Source organism: Pleurodeles waltl, chromosome 4_2, assembly GCF_031143425.1.
Source record: "Pleurodeles waltl isolate 20211129_DDA chromosome 4_2, aPleWal1.hap1.20221129, whole genome shotgun sequence".
Taxonomy (NCBI): domain Eukaryota; kingdom Metazoa; phylum Chordata; class Amphibia; order Caudata; family Salamandridae; genus Pleurodeles; species Pleurodeles waltl.
Window position 1 is genome coordinate 341,729,302 of NC_090443.1, and position 18,578 is coordinate 341,747,879.

At 47.8% G+C, this 18,578-nt stretch overlaps 1 protein-coding gene across 4 annotated transcripts in view; it reads right to left on the minus strand.

Annotated features, from left to right (window-relative positions):
* HMGXB4 (HMG-box containing 4) overlaps window positions 1-18,578 on the minus strand; it is a 110,412-nt gene that overhangs the window by 67,785 nt on the left and 24,049 nt on the right. For 2 of the 4 annotated variants that reach the window (XM_069231395.1, XM_069231394.1), the window contains exons 2-4: window positions 4,812-5,142; window positions 3,862-3,937; window positions 724-2,255 (exon numbers count right to left, since the gene is read on the minus strand). In XM_069231395.1, the coding sequence (XP_069087496.1) occupies window positions 724-2,255; window positions 3,862-3,937; window positions 4,812-5,012 (1,809 nt within the window). In that variant the 5' untranslated portion in view covers window positions 5,013-5,142. Of the gene's footprint in view, window positions 1-723; window positions 2,256-3,861; window positions 3,938-4,811; window positions 5,143-11,028; window positions 11,146-18,578 lie in introns of all 4 variants that reach the window. The other 2 variants (XM_069231397.1, XM_069231396.1) reach the window with 2 other exon arrangements.

Sequence of the window (18,578 nt, forward strand, 5' to 3'; positions counted from 1 at the left end):
AACCGAAGAGAATGCTGGAACTCTACAGCGAGAGGTAGCTGCCATGAAACAGTGTCTTCACTTCAGACGTTATCAGTGAGGCTGGAGAAACGAGCACAAGAGGCTGAAGGAAGGTCACAGAGGAACAACTTACGATTTGTGGGGTTCCCTGAAACTAAATACAACGCCCAATATGACTGGGCAGTTGGGGATCTCCTGAGGGAACTCAAACTGGTGGATCCATGGAGACAGAACCACCCACAGACTAGGGCATACTCCAGTTTCATGACTGCGGCAGGAACACGTAGTAGATTAGACTGCTGTTTTGTGTTGACGTCCCTGGCCCCAAAAGTGAAAGACATCTCTTACCTCTCCCTTTGCCTTTCTGACCATTCCCTGCTACTGATGAGTAGTCCCTCTTTGGCGGCTGCGGGCAGAAGCCCTGACAGACCCACCATTCCAAGCAGTTATTCGGGAGGCGCTTTCATATTACTTTCAAGAGAGCTGGGGTGTTCTAGTAGCAAGGCACATGATCGGGAAGCAATGAAGATGGTACTGCGAGCAACAGGCCTCAAAACTACATATGGGGTGAGGAGACAGTTGGAGGAGGATTTTACCTGTCAGGAGATGCAATTGGGGGAACATTTAATCATATAAGAAGGCCTCCCATCACACGATCATCAACATCATCCTTTTCTACATTTCCATCCTTCGCAAATAGCTGCTGTGATACACTTCACTTACCTTCTCCGGCTTTTCAGTCTTTTCCTTTTCCTCTTTCTCTTTATCTTTCTTCTTCTTTTTCTCACTCTGCACATCTATGTGGAAAACAGGAGGTGGGGGAGCTGTCTGCGGAGGTGGAAGCAACTGTGGTGGCACGCTGAAGGGCATGCTGGTCACAGGTGATTGTGCACTGAGCACCACTGCCCCCTTCCCTGTCTCACCGGTGACAAGACCCAGATTCTTTTTGGGCTTGACATGCTTCTTCTCTTTGTGTTTGTCCTCTTTGCGCTTCTCTTCCTTGTGTTTCTCATCCCTGTGTTTCTCCTCCTTGTGTTTGTCTTCTTTGTGTTTCTCCTCCCTGTGTTTGTCTTCCTTGTGTCTCTCCTCTTTATGTTTGTCTTCTCTATGCCTCTCCTCTTTACGTTTTTCCTCCTTTCGCTTCTCTTCTTTGTGTTTGTCTTCTTTGTGTTTATCCTCTTTGTGTCTGTCCTCTCTATGCCTGTCCTCTTTGTGTCTGTCTTCTTTATGTTTATCCTCTTTGTGTTTGTCTTCCCTATGCTTATCTTCCTTGTGTTTGTCCTCCTTGTGTTTGTCATCCTTGTGTTTGTCCTCTTTATGTTTGTCCTCCTTATGTTTGTCCTCCTTATGTTTATCCTCCTTATGTCTGTCTTCTTTGCGTCTGTCTTCTTTGCGCCTGTCATCCTTATGCTTGTCGTCTTTGCGTTTCTCTTGTCTGTGTCTGTCTTCTTTGTGTCGGTCTTCCTTATGCTTCTCCTCTCTGTGTTTCTCTTCTTTATGTTTGTCATCCTTATGTCTGTCCTCCTTGTGCTTCTCTTTGTCCTTTTTCTTCTTACTCTTCTTCGATTTCTTCTTCTTCTTTGATCCTCTGGAGGAGTCATCGATCACCAGCTCTCCAGCATCCTGCTCCCCACCCGATGACGAGCCTGTGTCTAGAGGCTCCAGCGTAGGCATCTCCAACCGCGACTGGCTCCCTCTCTCTCCTTCATGCCTATAGCTATCTGCTTGTTGTAGTGATGGCATCAACTGTGGATCTAGCTTGATCTTCTTCCGGGGAGATTTATGAAACAGTGGGGTTGGCTCAGCTGACAGAGACAACATGCAGGGCTCGTCCTGATTAGGCTGAGGGCTTTTCTTGGAGATTTTTCTAGGTGGTGGGACAGTCTCCTCCTTTGGGGAGACTATCAACTTCATCTTGAGGCCATCTGGTTCTCGTAAGGTCAATGTCTCTGTGCTCACGGTGGGGGTCTTCAGCTTCTTAGACTTATGCAGTATGTCATCAGCTACCACTGGAGAATGCTGGCTGCTGCTTGATTTCTTCTTCTTGTGTTCTTTCCTACCTTCTGAGTAGGAGAGGTACCCCGGAGGACTGAAGGAAGAAGAAGATGAGGAGCTGGAGGGGGACTTCTCTGCTTTCTTAGACATCTTGGAGCCTGCAGTTACTGGAGTAGCAACGGTCTTCAGTACATCTACAGAGGAGTCAAAGGGGACGTCCAGATTTTTCTTCTTCTTCGCTGGCTCCGGGGATGAGAAGTCTGCAAGACAGCAAAAGGTCAAGCAATGTTCAGAGGACAGGCGGTACATTCTTTAAAATAAAACCAAATGACGCAAAAACATTATTTTTAAGCTACACAAAAAGCAGAAAAGGGAAAGGGTAACAATTCAAAAACGTGGTACAGACAGCAGCATCTAAAACAACAGGTTGACATCATTGTTAGTGCAAGCAAATGACAGCTGCCAACAAATGATGCTTGATAAAAACGTGTATCAACGTCCTTCAACCCTTTCAAGGGTCTGCATCAAAAAATGCAAAGCACTTCCAAAAACTACAAAAACATATAACAGACACATGAAATAGGGACACAAAGGGGGTGATTCTAATTCTGGCGGGCGGCGGAGGCCGCCCGCCAGAATTCCGCCCCCATAATACCGCTCCGCGGTCAGAAGACCGCGGAGGGTATTATGAGTTTTTCCCTGGGCTGGCGGGCGGTCTCCAAAAGACCGCCCGCCAGCCCAGGGAAAAACTCCCTTCCCACGAGGATGCCGGCTCGTAATCGAGCCGGCGGAGTGGGAAGGTGCGACGGGTGCAGTAGCACCCGTCGCGTATTTCAGTGTCTGCAAGGCAGACACTGAAATACCTTGCGGGGCCCTCTTACGGGGGCCCATGCCGTGCCCATGCCATTGGCATGGGCACGGCAGGGGCCCCCAGGGGCCCCGCGACCCCCCCTACCGCCATCCTGTTCATGGCGGCTTTCCCGCCATGAACAGGATGGCGGTATGGGGGGTCAGAATCCCCCATGGCGGCGCAGCAAGCTGCGCCGCCATGGGGGATTCTGAGGGCAGCGGTAAACCGGCGGGAGACCGCCGGTTTACCCTTTCTGACCGCGGCCAAAGCGCCGCGGTCAGAATGCCCTGTGGGGCACCGCCGGCCTGTCGGCGGTGCTCCCGCCGACCCTCGCCCCGGCGGTCGAAGACCGCCAGGGTTAGAATCAGCCCCAAAGTGTCTTTGTGGTAGCATTGTTATGTTTCATATATGTATGTTTACAAAACGTGAAGAATAAAACATAGATACAACATTTTGGGGGAAAAACAAGAAAATGACAAAAGATAAGACAATATCAGGAGAAAAGTCACACAATCTTACAGTCTCTTCTGCTAAAGAACATATTTATTAAATTTCACAGATTTATAAATGTGCTTATAAAAAATAAGTACCTTGATAAGTATCAAGTTAACTAGAAAAGCTGTAGCTCCCTGCCAGATTTGTTTTCAATAGCATGCCTTATGCATTTCCCCATTGGACTTGATACTCTTCCAGCTAATCCTAGGTACATGATTTGGACGTGGTATTCTTAGGTAACAGTGGACAAAGTGCACACAATGGGTTCCCCCACCCATACGAAAGGGTGGGTACTGTCCTCATATAGGGTGACTGGTGGTTTGGCGACTACTGGGAGTATGCTCAATGGTCCTCTCCCTGTAAAGTTTTCAAGTCCCACATGTGTGGGATCCATGTCTTTCCTGTGTGTTATGTGTAGTGTAGACAAGTACATGGTGGCAGTTCGGTTTGCATGTCCTTTTAATAGTTCCCAAGATGACCCCTACTGACGAAACAGAGGTCTGCCTCAGGTTCATTCTTACCTCCATAGTCACCGTCATCTGATTTCTTCTTCTTCTTGTGAAACACCTCGGGACTTGGGAATAAAGGATCACTGTCCTAGAAAGAGAGAAAAGACTGGTCAGGACAAGAGGGTCTACCCCAGGGGAGGATGGTAACCAGCAGGTAATCTGCCATGGGGGAGGACAAGCGAAGAGGGCTACATCTTGGCTGTTGTATACTGGAGTGGAGGTTCCTGGGGCTGAAGGTGGTAGAAGAAACTTCAATCCTCTCTTCATCAATCCCATTGACCATTAAATCTCATTCCCTTTCCTCTCTCAACTTTCCTGTCCTATGGGCAGGGTATTTCTACGATAACCACTCTAATCAACGAAGATGGCTGCCTCCGATGAGCCACTCAAAGGAGCAGAGGTTAATGTTTGGACTGGTGCAGAGGGTAGGGGTTGGTTAAAATATGTACTTGTCAGCTGACAGGACTGGAAATGGAGCTCCTTTCAGACAGGCAGCTTGATTTGAAAGGCTAGTAAGACTGTGTCAGAGTCGATCAAATGAATATCATATCTAATATTCCACAACAGACAACGCCCCACAGAAGCATCAGCCTGTAGGAAATACTCAGAATCTGCCCTTCTCCACTGCTCTCCACCCACCCGCTACTTATCCTCCCGGTTCACGCCTGGGAGGGTTTAAGTGTATTCAGAGAGATGAAATGTCCCTAAAATTAAAAGAGTAACAAACCTACCGAGGGCGCCACACTGAAAACAGAGCTGAGAAGGTAGAAAGTACGAAGGAGGAAGAGAAACGGCAGAGAAAGCGGGATGTGCTGGTGACAGAGTGAGAGGGGGAGAAGAGGGGATAGTAAAAAGCGATACTCCTGGGACGAAGAAAAGAGGGAGGGCGTGGGAGCTAAAAGAAGACATATAGAAAAGGAAGAGCGAGAACATGGTTTAACACTAACTGGCCCACCTCTCACCTTTGACCTCTTTTTAGAAGTCTCTCGGACCTGAGCAGCAGTCTCTTCTTCCTCTCTCAGCAGATCTTTGTACGAACGCTTCTTTTCTCGCTGGGTCCTGCCCGCCGCCAGTCCCACGTCATCCATGCCACGGGTAGACCCTGAGGAAGCACGAAGGTATAATGGATGGAGGGTGTCGGCGAGACATAACGAGGGAAACATATGGGAAAAAGTTACGAATGGAAGTCGCGGTATAAGATGGAATAGGAGAAAGACTGAGGGTGTAAATAGAGAAGTGAGGGAGGAAGGAAGAGAAAGAGAAACGGAAGGGCAAAACAAAGCTGGAAGATAACTGGAATAGAGAGGGAGAGAAAGGAATATAGGGAATGATAGAAAGGGAGAAGATTATGGGAGAAGACAGAAAAAGAGGAGACAGAAGAATGAAACAAAGGGGGGGGGGGGAGGGAGGTGGAAAAAGGGGACAAGAAGGTAAAAAGTAATGTAAAGAGAGGAAATTAGTCCTTAGTGATCTGGTCTCATTTGGTAACCCTTGGCAGTGAGCTCTACTGACAAGGTAGGGTTTACAGATATTCTTATAATATAATAATACAGAGTCTCAGTTAAAAAACAAGCCTAAAAGTAGATTTTGCTTGATGGGGAAACAAGAAGACAAAAGCGAGAACATGCAATCCAGAAATTTACCAATGACCACCATAAATGGCAGAAATGAAAAAGTGCCTTGATGGCATGAACGTTTAACATATCCGTATCATCAGGTCTTCAAGGATTTTTATAGACAGATCTGAATTCCAACAAATTAATGAACAACCTGGCCTGATGTGCAGTTGAATTTCATTCTTGTGCAGAGTTAATGAAATACTAATTTAGCCATCTGAAACTGCCTTTCTACTGTACAATACTGAAGAGTGCATCTGTTCTTTGAAAACAATATACATCTTTAGGAATTGATTGCTTCTAAGGGTTAGGTTTAAAACCGAAACATAATCGGTGCACAACTTCTGGGAAACAATGTGCTATGTGAGTTACGCAGGTTTTGGGATTGGAGCAGCAAAAGAGATACAGAAGCACCATGCACATGTGGAGTTTTGCTACTGACCGATTTTAATGAGCCTTAGTTTATGAAGTGCAGGTGTAGAATCTAATCATATATGTGTTTTTGTCATAAAATACTTTTTTTAATAACCACATTTTTATTTAATTTTAGAAACCGTGTACACACATTGTACTCCGACATTAGCAACAGCAAGGTAACACAGCAAATCTCACATTGCGTTACTGGTTCACCAACCTTAAATTTTACATTACAATAATACTTCGTGGTAGGTCCACCATTTCCCCCATATTTTGTCATGTTTTTCCGGGCACCCACGGGCAGCATTGATTTGTTTTTTCCTGGTGCGCACACCAATCCACCCCACCCTCCATCCCGCCAATGATGGACTTCTGGGTTGCTTTCACATGCGGGCCATGTCCCTTTTAGCTACGAGGCATGCTACTCGTCAAAAATGTCCATTCTGCTCGGGCCCCCCCTATTCTTCCAGTAGCCCCAGCACTGCTAATTTAGGACTCAAGTCTAAAGGGCACCCTAGTACCTCAGCTATTTCTTTACCGGCATAGGTGGATCCCCCAGGAATATAAGGACATTGGGCCTGATTACAACTTTGGAGGAGGTGTTAATCCGTCCCAAATGTGACGGATATACCACCAGCCGTATTACGAGTTCCATAGGATATAATGGACTCGTAATACGGCTGGTGGTATATCCGTCACTTTACCGTCACTTTTGGGACAGATTAACACCTCCTCCAAAGTTGTAATCAGGGCCATTGTCAGCTTATAACGCCACTCTATCCTCCACCTCATCCTCCCATCTCCAGCCCCACATCAGCAGGTCGATTTGCAACAGGCATGCCAGGGGTTCAATAGCCAGCAAGAAGAGCAGCTGGGGTAAGGGACATCCCTGACACGTTCCTAGCTGGATGGGAAATGTATGGGAGAGCACCCCATTTACCCGGACCTGAGCCGTGGGATGCTAATAAAGGATACGGATCATTCAGCAGAATCACACCCCAGCCCCATGTGTAGTGGGATTACCTCCATGTATTCCCATGAGATTGTGTTGAATGCCTTGCTAAAATCAATTAGAAGCAGGGCCAGTGTACCTCTGGACTGCGTACCTCGAGATAGGGCCAACTGAACTCGACAGATGCAGTGCCTCGTACTCCTCCCTGGCATTAAGCCACATTGATCTGGGTGGATGAGGTGGGCCAGCGTGCGGGTAAGAGGGGTAGCCAGAATTTTGGCATATATCTTTAAATCAGCATTGATGGGAGAGATTGGCTGATACGATGCACACTGGTCTGGGGGCAGCCCCTCTTTTGGCAGGACCATAATCGTGGCACAATCTAGGTCCGGGGGAATAGTTACCTTCAACAGCGCCTCTTCATAAAAGTTTAGGAGATGAGGCACCTGCAATGAACTGAACCTTTTGTAGTACTCTATTGGGTACCCATCTGGCCCCGCAGTTTTCCCTCCCTTTAGCTCAGATTTTGTAACCTTAACTTCCTCTTCCGTCAATGGTTGATCTAAATTTTGGGCAAGGGTGGATGGTATAGTCTGTATGGGTAGGTCTCAAACTGTAGAGCCCTTCTCTGTCAAGTGCGGTAGGGGGTCTCTAGCATAGAGATCTTGGTAGAAAGTCACAAAGGCCTGCGCTATCGCCACCAGTTCCATGTGGTTGTTCCCCTCTCTATCGCATATGGACGGCATGACTCTGGCGGCTGCCTCGCGTGTTGCCAGTCAATAGAGCAGTTTGCCTGAATTGTAGCCCATCCCATAAACTCTGCTGGTCTACGCCTGCCAGCATTGTTTTTCTTCCTCAAGAAATATTTGGTGCAGCTCAGCCAGCGCCAATGCCAGTTGACGTTGTATCACATGTGTATCAAATTGCCTGGCCTGTCACTCCAACTCAAGTATCTTTGCCTCAAGCTGAACAGATTGCACCTTCTGGTGCCGCTCCTGCCCACGGATGTAACTTTTGATAATTCTCTGCATTGTCGGATTACATGCCACCCACAGCTTCATCCTTGAGTTTAATGAGCCCTCATTGCAGCATAATGAAAGCCTTGAGTTCCTCCTCCACAAAACTGGCACAGTCAGGGGACTTCAAGTACCATGCGTTGAGTCTTTAAGTCGCCTGCTGTGCCTGGTGCCCCACACACCAATCTGCCAAGATCGGCGTGTGATCTGATATGCCCCAGGGAAGGATCTGAACCGATCTCAGGTTCATTACGTCCATCTTCCGGGACCCACACTAGGTCTATCCAGGCCTCGGTGTGATGGGAAGCTGAACGGTGTCTGTAGGCACGCTCATTCAGGTGCCAGACCCGCCACACATTACTAAGACCCCACTAGTCTGCCCAAGATGTGAGGCACACAGGCCGGAGGCGTCAGGTGGGACTAGGTCCTGCAGAGACATCCCGGATTGGGTCCGGCACTGCGTTGTAGTCTCCCCCCACCAGAGTGAAACCGGCTGGGAGTGACGGCAAAAAAGATCCAAATGCCTTGAAGAGGGCTGCAACAACTGTAGAGGAATATAACAGAACACCAGATTGTATTGCTTGGCCTTTATCTGACCCTCCACACCAATGTACCTCCCCAAGGGGTCCTCAAGAACCTTTGTCAGAGGCATGCCTCTTTATATATCGAAGTACTGCAGTCCGTTTAACGCGGTCTAGGAGCCCATTAACGTTCCATGAAATTACAGAGATCATAGTGAGTATAGGAATGTGCAGCCCACTAGGCTCCCCCCTGGACAAAAGGGCGACCCATGGGGGTGGCGGACCATGAGGGCAGAGACCTTTAAACCAACACATTCTCTGTTTCGGTGTCCCAGAACATGTGTGTAGTGAGCATCAGTGGTACACGTACTCTTCATTTGAACCTTAAGAGAGCATTCAATAAAAACTACTATGCTAGAAAGAACAGTTCCTCTCCCCTCAACTTCCTCAACCCCACACTTCCTCCCTAAAAGTATCTGTCACCCCATACCCATTTTGAAACAGTGCTAACTCACGGAGATGCTCAGCAACCTGCATCTGGATACCTCCTGCCCTTTTACAGATGCTCCGCTTGACAGCGAAATTCACGTTGGGCAATTTAACTAATAGGGTGGTGGAGCCATTACCTTGCACTGTCAATCCCTCCTGAGAGTGTCATCACCCCCGCTACTCCAGATCCTCCCAGGATGAAAATGCCCCACTACATTAAACAGTTATATTCAGACATATAGCAGTGCATACTACAGTTACAGAGTTAATTTCTTGGGTCTAGGCTGTTACAGGGCCTCAGTCAGGGAGGACCTCCCTCTGAGTTAAAGATGGCTGGTGTGTCAGACAGAGAGCAGTCCTGGGTCTCTGCCCGTGACCTTTCCACTCCCGGAGCCGGGCTCACCGAGGCCCTCCTTCCACCTCCATGTGGGCAGTGCCTTCTCCTAAACCTCCAACAGTGCTCACGGGCCTCTCTGGCAGGCCATGGTGGTCAAGCACCAGAACCGTCCACGGGGCCCACTTCTGATCCACTCAAAGGGTGCAATTCCTGCTGCTCCGTCACCCATTCCCACGCCTTCTGCGGTGTTTCAAAGAAAAGGGTAGAAGCGCCATAGATCACCTTCAGCTTGGCTGGGAAAAGGAGCATGTAGCACACATTCAGCCCACGCAGTTTCTGTTTAACTTCCTCATACGAGCTTCGACCTTGTTGAACAGCTCAAGCATAGTCTGGGAAGACCAGGATTTTTGCATTGGAGTACCATACCTCCACCTGGGAGCGAGCCTCCCATAGAATAGTATCTCAGTCTCTGTAGTTGAGGAGTCAGGTCACCACAGGCCAGGGAGGAGCTCCAGGCAGGGGCCTTTTCGCTACCACTCGGTGCGCCCGTTCCACCACAAAGCAGCGTGACAACTTGTCCTCAGGGACCCAAGAGCAGAGCCAGGTCTCCATGAGAGCTCCTCCACTGTGCCTCCTGTTATTTCCTCGGCAGACCCACCAGGCGAAGATTATTCTGCGAGAATGGTTCTCGGCATCCTCAACCCTTTCCTCTTGGCTGGCCACACTGGAGGTAAGCCGGGAAACTCATGTCTGGAGGGCGATCACCGAATCCTCAGTTGTGGAAATTCTAATCTCTCTCTCCATCCCTCTCTCAGCCACGCACCAGTGAGAGGTCTACACGGACACCATCCACATTGGACTCTACCGCTTCCCTTGAGTTCTGGATCATCCTCAGAAGAATCACCATGTTCGGTGGGAGTAAGGGGAGTGGGGGGGGCTATCCCCACAGCCTCCTGCGCCAGACCCACTGCCGGGCCTGCGCCCGCCTCCCTAGGTGTGGTATATTGGTCCATTTTTGTCTGTGCTGCCTTATTCTGAGTGGGCTGGTCGCGCCCCATACCCCCAGATATGCTAAGCAGAGTGCCCGTCCCCCCAAAGGAGAACGCTCCGTCTGGGAGCAGAGGCAAGCACTCCCAGGGCCGATACATCCGCCGCCACTCAGTCCATCAGTCGCCCCACACCAGGGCAGAAGCGTGCCCCCCCCCCCCCCACCCCACCTCCCCAGGCTGGTAGGGCCCACAGCCCTTTGCAACCCCCCCCGGCCTTCACTGAGCTCACTGTCTGTCACTCCCCCGGCTTTGGTGGAATAGTTTTCTGTGGAACTGCGTGGATTGCATCAAAGTTCTTGATACAAAGACTTGTCTATCTGACCATCAGGCAGTGCCCGGCCTCAATGATTCCCTTCAGAGAGTAGTCCTGGCTAGCTGCGAATGTGTCCTCAAATCCCTGGTACAGTTGATTGGGGCAGCATTCGCAGGCCTCAAGGAAGCAGGTCGGTCGAACCGTCACTCCCGAAGGCTAGAGCCATCCGACCCCAGCCAGCATGGCCGCCGCCCTACTTTGACCCTCCAACTACGGCCGTGATGCTGCAAACTAGTCTGATGGCCCCCAGCGCGGTGATTCTATGGCTCCACTCTGCTCATTTCCTTTATTTGGGGGGAGGCGGGGGGATCAGAAAGCCCGCGAGCCCCAAGCCTCAGGGCCCCTGGGCCTCGAGTACAAGGCCCATCACTGCCCCACACTCGGTGGCGCCTGATCACAACTCCTCTCTACCCCTCCTCCCCCCCCCCCCCCCCAGAGGCACCAACCAATGGCCCGAGATAGGCCTCACCTTGCTTCAGTCCCCATGCCTTGACGCTCCATCCAGCATAGTCCGCCCTCGATCAGCACGCCGGCTGTGTGGCGCGTCCCTCCACACGGCCCTGATCCAGCCACCGCTCATAAAATACTTTTTAGAAAAAAAGTAGATTTAGATTAGATAATGGAAGATCTTTCACTTTGAGGTCATAGCCTACCAGACAGCACAGCTGTCTGGTGTGCTAAAGGCATCTTGAGGATATTCAGAAAGGTGACCTAGGAATGCATTCAGCCTATTGCTTGCCATTGGCTTTGTGGTTTCTAACTCACATTTTCTTGATTTCCATTTGTTGGCTTTGTTTTGGGCTGTCCAGTTTGAGTTTGGTACTTCCCTTGCCAAAACCTTATTCACAGTATCCTCCTGAGTGCTCTCGTTCTGTAAATAAGCTATCTCATCACATTTGCTGTGCATTCAAAGAATGAGGTCAAATGTCAGATGCTGTCTTCGAGGACACTGATTTACTTTTCCTTATCTGACTTCAAAGTGAGAAGATTTGACATTCTTGATAGGCAGTGGGGGGTAGGAAAGAGTTTTTTTCTAGCAAACAACATTTAAATTAAAATTGAGTATTTCACTATATATCAGAATTAGAAACACAAATGAAGCACTTTTTTGTCATTTCTGAAGTGTGCTGGAAACAAATATTTTAATATGACTAAAACAAATCACTGCCCAAGGTGATACAATATCGACACATTTTCGGCTGCGCACTGTATAGGTTTAATGGTAACACTGTATGTCTGTGCAAATTTAATGGCCATTTCAACAGAAAATGCGTTGTCTGTAATGGCAGAGTGCTACCACACCTTGAATACTCTACCCTGTGCCACTCCACTCTACTCTGCACCACACACCTCTACACCACTCCACTCCACGCCACTGCACTCTACGCCTCTCTACTCTACCCTGTACCTCTCTACTCTATGCTAAGGCACTCTTTCATTCTACTCTGCACCACTGCACTCTACACCACTCCAGTCTAGGCCACACCAATCTATTCTGCACAACTCCACTCTATGCCACTGTACTCTATGAAACTCTGCAACACTGCACTCTATGCCAATACATTCTACGCCAGCGGTCTTCAAACCTTTTACCGCCACACTCCAGTAAATAGAAAATCGTCAGGGTCCCCTCCCAATTTTTCACAATTATTCTATCCAATTGGCAATGTTCAAATATGTCTATATGTATTTAAAATATTGCAGTTAAGTTCTGTCACTGTTTAAAAATGCAAATACGTGATGCCAAATATACTATTCTGTCCATGCAAGTCTTACTAAAGTGTAAAATTATCCAAAGTGTGATTATTAGAAGTGAGGGTGGGGGTTTTGAAGAGTATGTGGAGTCCTTTGCATTTTGACACATGCTCCCAGCTTGGATGTAAATGAAAAAATATGTTTGGGATGGCCCTTTACAGAGCAGTTTACTGCTGCTCATTTATTTCAGCTTAAAACAAAGCCTAGTTATTAACATAATGCTTCTATTGGCCAGAGCCTGGTGCCCCCCCACACCTGGGATTACCTGAGGCACCCCAGTTTGAAGACCCTTGCTCTACGCCAATGCACTTTACAATGTAACACTCAACTCTATGCCCCTGCACTCCACACCAATCCACTGTACGGCACCCCAATCAACTCTGCACCACTGCACTCTATGCCATTGCACTCTACACCACTTTAATCGGCACCATTAAACTCTATGCCACTCTAAACAACTACAGTCTACCATGCACCACTCCACACCACTTTTTCTCTGTTCTGAAACAATCTACTCTACACCACTGCACTCAACACCACTCTACTCCACTCTATACCACTGCACTCTACACCAATTCAGTCTTCACAACTGCACTGTCACTGCAAGCTACTGCACTCTACTCTGCATCACTGTACTCTATATCACTCTACTTCACGCTTTTCCACTGCATTCTGAAACTCTACACTGCAAAACTGCACTCTCCGCCACTGAACTCTATGTCACTGTACGCCACCACTCCACTCTATGCCACTGCACTGTACGGCACTATTCTCTGTTCTGCAACACTCTATGCTATTTTACTCTGCACCACTTTATGTCATGCACTCTATCCCACTTGACTCTACTCTGCACTCTATGCCACTCAACCCTACTCTGCACCAGAACCGTCTCCATCACTTAACTCTACGCCACACCACTCTGCAGTATTCTATGCTACTCTATGCCAACGGGCTCTACGTCACTCTATTCTGCCCCACTCCACTCTACTATACACCACTATAATCTATGCCACTGCATACTATGATGCTCCATTGAACTCTGCTGAATTCACTGCATTGAATGCCATTGAACTCTACGCCACTATACTCTGTAACACTCTACGCTAGTGCACTCTACACCACTCCACTCCACTCTCCTCTATGCCACTCCTGTGTATGCCACTCAACACGAACCCCACTTTGCCACTCCAATACACACCACACTCTGTCACCCCACTTTACAACACTCTACTCCACTCTTCACCATTCCACTCTACGACGCTTCACACCACTTTCCTCTATGCGATTCACTTTTAGCCATGCTGAACAGCAGCCACGCTGGTGCACAACATGGCTAGAACACATTGGAAAAGGCAATAGCACCTGCATAGGAGACAGCTTTTGGCTTTCGTTCTAAATGTTACTTCTGGATTCTTGGTTATAGCTGATTTCACAAAATCATTTTTGGAATTTAGCCAACAAAGTGCTTCTCCCCCTTTTTGAACGTAGTCTGGGTCTTTTTCAAGGCTGTTAATGAAAACACGTATTTGAATCACATGTAAATAAATGCACTAATTATGTTGAGCTATTTTAACACTGTTGTGATTAAGAGGTGATCAAATTGTGAGCGATGTACTAAGAGGGTGGTTGAGGAGCTCATTGTAAACAATAAAATGGTCCCATTAATAAGACACAAAGAAAGGAGAAATCTTTAGTTTGCTTAACAATGGTTGAAACTGCGGTAGTCGGATATTTTTAAACATTAAAATTAAAGTGTGCACTGAAAAAGAGGAACTATTACCTATATAATGTCAAATGTAATCACCCAAGTCAGAAAAAAATAATATATTAATTTTGTAGCAGTATATTGATATAGGTCATACATGGCGCGAAAGTTGATAAAGTAAATAAATGACTGAGAAGTTTATCTTATGATGGTAAGAAATAAACAAGCATTGGCAAAGCCAATAGGTCTTGCCTATGTGAAAGATATTGGTTTAGCTTAGTTCAGCTGTGTGTTACAGCAGTATGGGTGTACATAATATTTAAAATGTTGTTAAACATTGATACAGCCTTTATTGTTGTGTTATTTATTAAAGCTTAAGTGGTGCAGAGTGCATTGGCGTAAGGTGCAGAGTAGAGTGGTGTAGAGTACAGTGGAGTAAAGGTGCAGAGTAGCATGGCAAGTATTGCGTTGGTGTAGTGTGCACTACCATAGATTAGAGTGGTGTAGAGTAGAGTACAGTGGCATAGAGTGCAGTGGCATAGTGTGAAGTGGTGATTACAGTGTTGTAGCATAGAGTGGTGCAGAGTAGAGTGTTATAGAGTGCAGTGGCAAAAAATGGAGCAGAGTAGCATGGCAAATAATGCGTTGGCATAGAGTGCACTAGCATAGATTCGAGTGGTGTAGAGTAGAGTGCAGGGGCATGGAGTGGTGTCCATTAGAGTGCCGTAGAGTACAGTGGCTTAGTGTACAGTGGTATAGAGTGCAGTGGCATGGATTGAAGTGGTCCACAGTAGTGGTGTAGAATGGAGCAGAGTAGTGGCATAGAGCAGAGTGTAGAGTGGCATAAAGTGCAGTGGCATAGAATAAAGTGGTGCAGAGCTGCATAGAGTGGCGCTGCACGGACTGGTGCAGAGTAGAGTACAGTGGCATAAAGAAAAGTGGTGCAGAGTAGAGTGGTTTAGAGTGAAGTGGTGAAGAATAGAGTAGTGCAGAGTAGAGTGGGGTAAAATACAGTGGCATAGAGTGTTGTGATGTAGAGTAGACTGCAGTGGCATAGAGTACAGTTGTGCAAAGGGACGCAGAGTGCACTGGTGTAAAATGTCAGAGTGCTGGGGTGTAGAGTAGAATAGTGTGGCATGAAGAGCAGCGGGGTAGAGATCAGTGATGTAGAGATGATCAATAAACCAAAATGAGGGTTTACCAACTTATGTTTGACGATAATAACATTTGTTTCCCTTATTGCCTCATATATTCAACTCATATAGATGGAGTTTCTGGATTCTCCTGTCACTTTTTCAGGGTCAATATAAATTTGAAATATATTCGAAATGTACAAAAAAGTCAAAATGTGTATTAAGGTATTGTGTATATTAAATTTAAAACAGATATATCCCAAACAAATAATGAGCACTTTTAATTTCATCTGCATCTAATGTTCATTTCACAATAACAGCATTTCAATATGCCATGTTAAATCATGTGCAATATTTTATTATTCAAATATATGGCATTAAACTTTTCACCTACCTATAACGCCACTTTAACCTTTGTTTTTCTTCAGTGAATTTCTAGGTTTTTTTTCAACCTAAAGTAATATTTTATTATGAAAAGGCTTCATTGCAGCGGTGAGGTTTTAGGCGCATCCTTTGACCAGACCTGGTTAACAACGCTCCACCGACCACAGGCAATCAACCTCTACTGCGCATGGCCTTTGGCCATGGCCTGCATGGAGTTGGCTATGTCCAGCCCCCACAGGCAGCCAAGCCCCTGCTGGGTGAAGGGGGTTGCGTGCACTCCCCCACACACTTTTTAAGAAGGGGAGGGGGTGTGCATGGCCCCCTCTCCAAGCCTCTAGTTGCCTCAGAGCCCCGATCGCCAGGGCATCCTTTGATAATAAAAGGGATGCATATCCCCCCCTTTCCAAGCCACTACTGGCCCTGGAGACCAAAATCCCATGTTTCACTGCGACAAGTGGCGCACTGACCAGACACAGAAAGAGAGCGCCTATCAGAGATCTGGAACATCGGACCTTGAGGCCCCATAAACAGCCTGTCTTGCACCACCTTCCTGGACCTAATAGCCCCACTGAACCCTTACCTTTGCTCGGATCTACTGTGGGCACTGCTGTTTCACAGATTCCCTTGGGCCATCATCTATCTTAGCTCTCCTAGCAGGCCCCATCTTGAAGCGGACGCTGTAAGAGCAGACCTTGCTAGCAGGGTCACTAGGTACCCTGGTTCACAAAACAACCCGCCCATTATAGCGGCAGCAAAACGTACGCGAAACCAGTTGGTGCGGGACATGCTCACCCGCTCCACTCCAGCACCTGCCAAGGACCCAGGCCCTCGCTCTCTGCCTCCACTGCAAGCTGAAGCGGAAGGATCCTCTGACTCCGACCAGGCCCCGGTGACACAGGTTTTTTTGGCGTCTCTCTTTGACCCTCTGAAAACTGACATCGAAGACCTCAAAAAGGAACTCTCCCAGGATATGTGAGAACTACAACAAGATTTGTCCTTAATGGGGGAACGAGTTTTCACCCTGGAAGATATTGAAAGCATGAGAGGCTGCACCAGGAGGTCATTTGCCTTCACAAACAACACAACGATCTCAAAGCCAAGGCACAACATTCGACCTTTGTGAGGTGCCCACAGGCTCGGAGGGCTCAGACATTCGGGGATACACCCAGATATTATTCCATTATACCTCGGGCTGGGAGAACTGGGAGGACAACACAGTGACTCTGAAACGTTAAAGAAACCCATCCGGATTAAAGAGATAATTTTGGCTATTTCCCTCTTTAAAATGTTGCACCCCCACCCCCGGGCTTGACGGCTTCTCGTCACAGTTTTACAAAATCTTCTGTCAGGACCTCTACCCAATACTCACATGCCTATACAATTCCTTCACTGACTCTATGCTCGAAGCCTCAATCTCTGTTATTCCGAAACCTGGCAAAGATCCAACACTCTGTGGGTCCTATAGACCCATTTCCCTCCTAAATATCGATGCAAAACGTTTTACCAGCATTCTGGCCCACCTCTACCTCTTAATGCTGACTGATCTGGATCAGGCAGGTTTCATTCTTACCCATCAATGTGGAGACAACACCAAAAACCTCCTTCACGTTATTGACAAAACTCACAGATTCCAGAAAGAGGCTTTTCTCCTCTCGATCGACAATGAAAAAGTGGTTGACAGAGTCCACTGGCCCTACCTATTCGAGACACTGGCACGATTCGGCCTTGGTGACAAATTCTGAAGATGGATTCATTGTACCTGTAGTGCTCCTAAGGCTTCAGTGCGAGTCAACGGAGTAATGCCCTAGCCCTTCTCTATTGCACAGGAAACCCAACATGGATGTCCCTTCCCCCCTTCTTTTTGCCCTGTATATGGGGCCCCTAGCCCAAAGAATATGGACTAACCCAGCTATCTCTGGGAAACCCTTCGGCGGCAATCACCATCTCATTAGCCTCTATGCCAATAATGTGATCTACTACCATTTAGAAAATGATAAAATTGAACATTGTCGAAAAAACTTTAAAGATACCTGTATGGTATAGAGTGATTTAGTACAGGATTATTTTAAATTTAAGAACATTGAGGAAATTATAAGATGAGTCTCTGGAGGACAAAGTAAGTGATGTTGTCTACTCAGTCTTAGTATTAGTCACACTGGTTTTCCTATGGAGGAGAGAGCAGTTGAGTGTCTAGCAAGCGCTCACTCATGAGACGCAGGCAAGAAGAGCAGGCGTGCCATGGAGGCGCTGACCCAGCGACTTAGCAGGCTCAGTAGACCCAGTGAACTGTGGCGAGAAAAGGGTGTCTGTGGGAGGCAGCCAGGCCGGTGAATGCAAATGAGCCAGCAAGGGAAATCTGCATGGTGTTGTCTTCGCTCGGAGCCATGCACCGCTCTGCTCTGCAATGCACTGTTCTACCCGCAGGTTCCTGGCTGGTTCACGTCCTGCTCGTCCATCCTCAACAGTCTCACAAAAACCCTATAATGCCTTGACAGCCGGTTCATAGTCCCCCCCCAATCCGCCACACTCTCCCAAGTGTTTCCCCAAGACAACCAGCAGTAAGTAGTAGGGAAGAAGAGATTTCTGAATCTGTGAGTTGGTGCTTGGCCCATGATTAGCATGGTGCAATAACTGACGGCGGCTCAAAGCACGGACAGTGTAACTCGGTCGGAGCATGGAAGCGGCTGGCTTAGTAGACAGTGAGGCTTGTGCTCAAGGAGCTGGCTGCCTTCACCCCCCCAGCCTGGCACAAAGGGGCTCAACCCTGTACTGTAGCCCCCTTCGTATTCTGCCTGCACCTCCCACCGCACCCACCCTCACCCAGCTGCAAGTGCCAGCACGAACATCTAACGAATGCAGCTGTTTGACCCCCATTAGTTCTCCATGATTCTCAAAGCTAATCGCAGGTTTGGCCTAGGCAAGTGGACTGGTGCCTTTTGCTATCAAAATTACAAGATGTGAAGGGGGAAAGCAAAGGTGTAAACTCCTACTATCACACTGGCAAAGGGAACATCCCCCAACCCCACGAGACATACCTTAGAT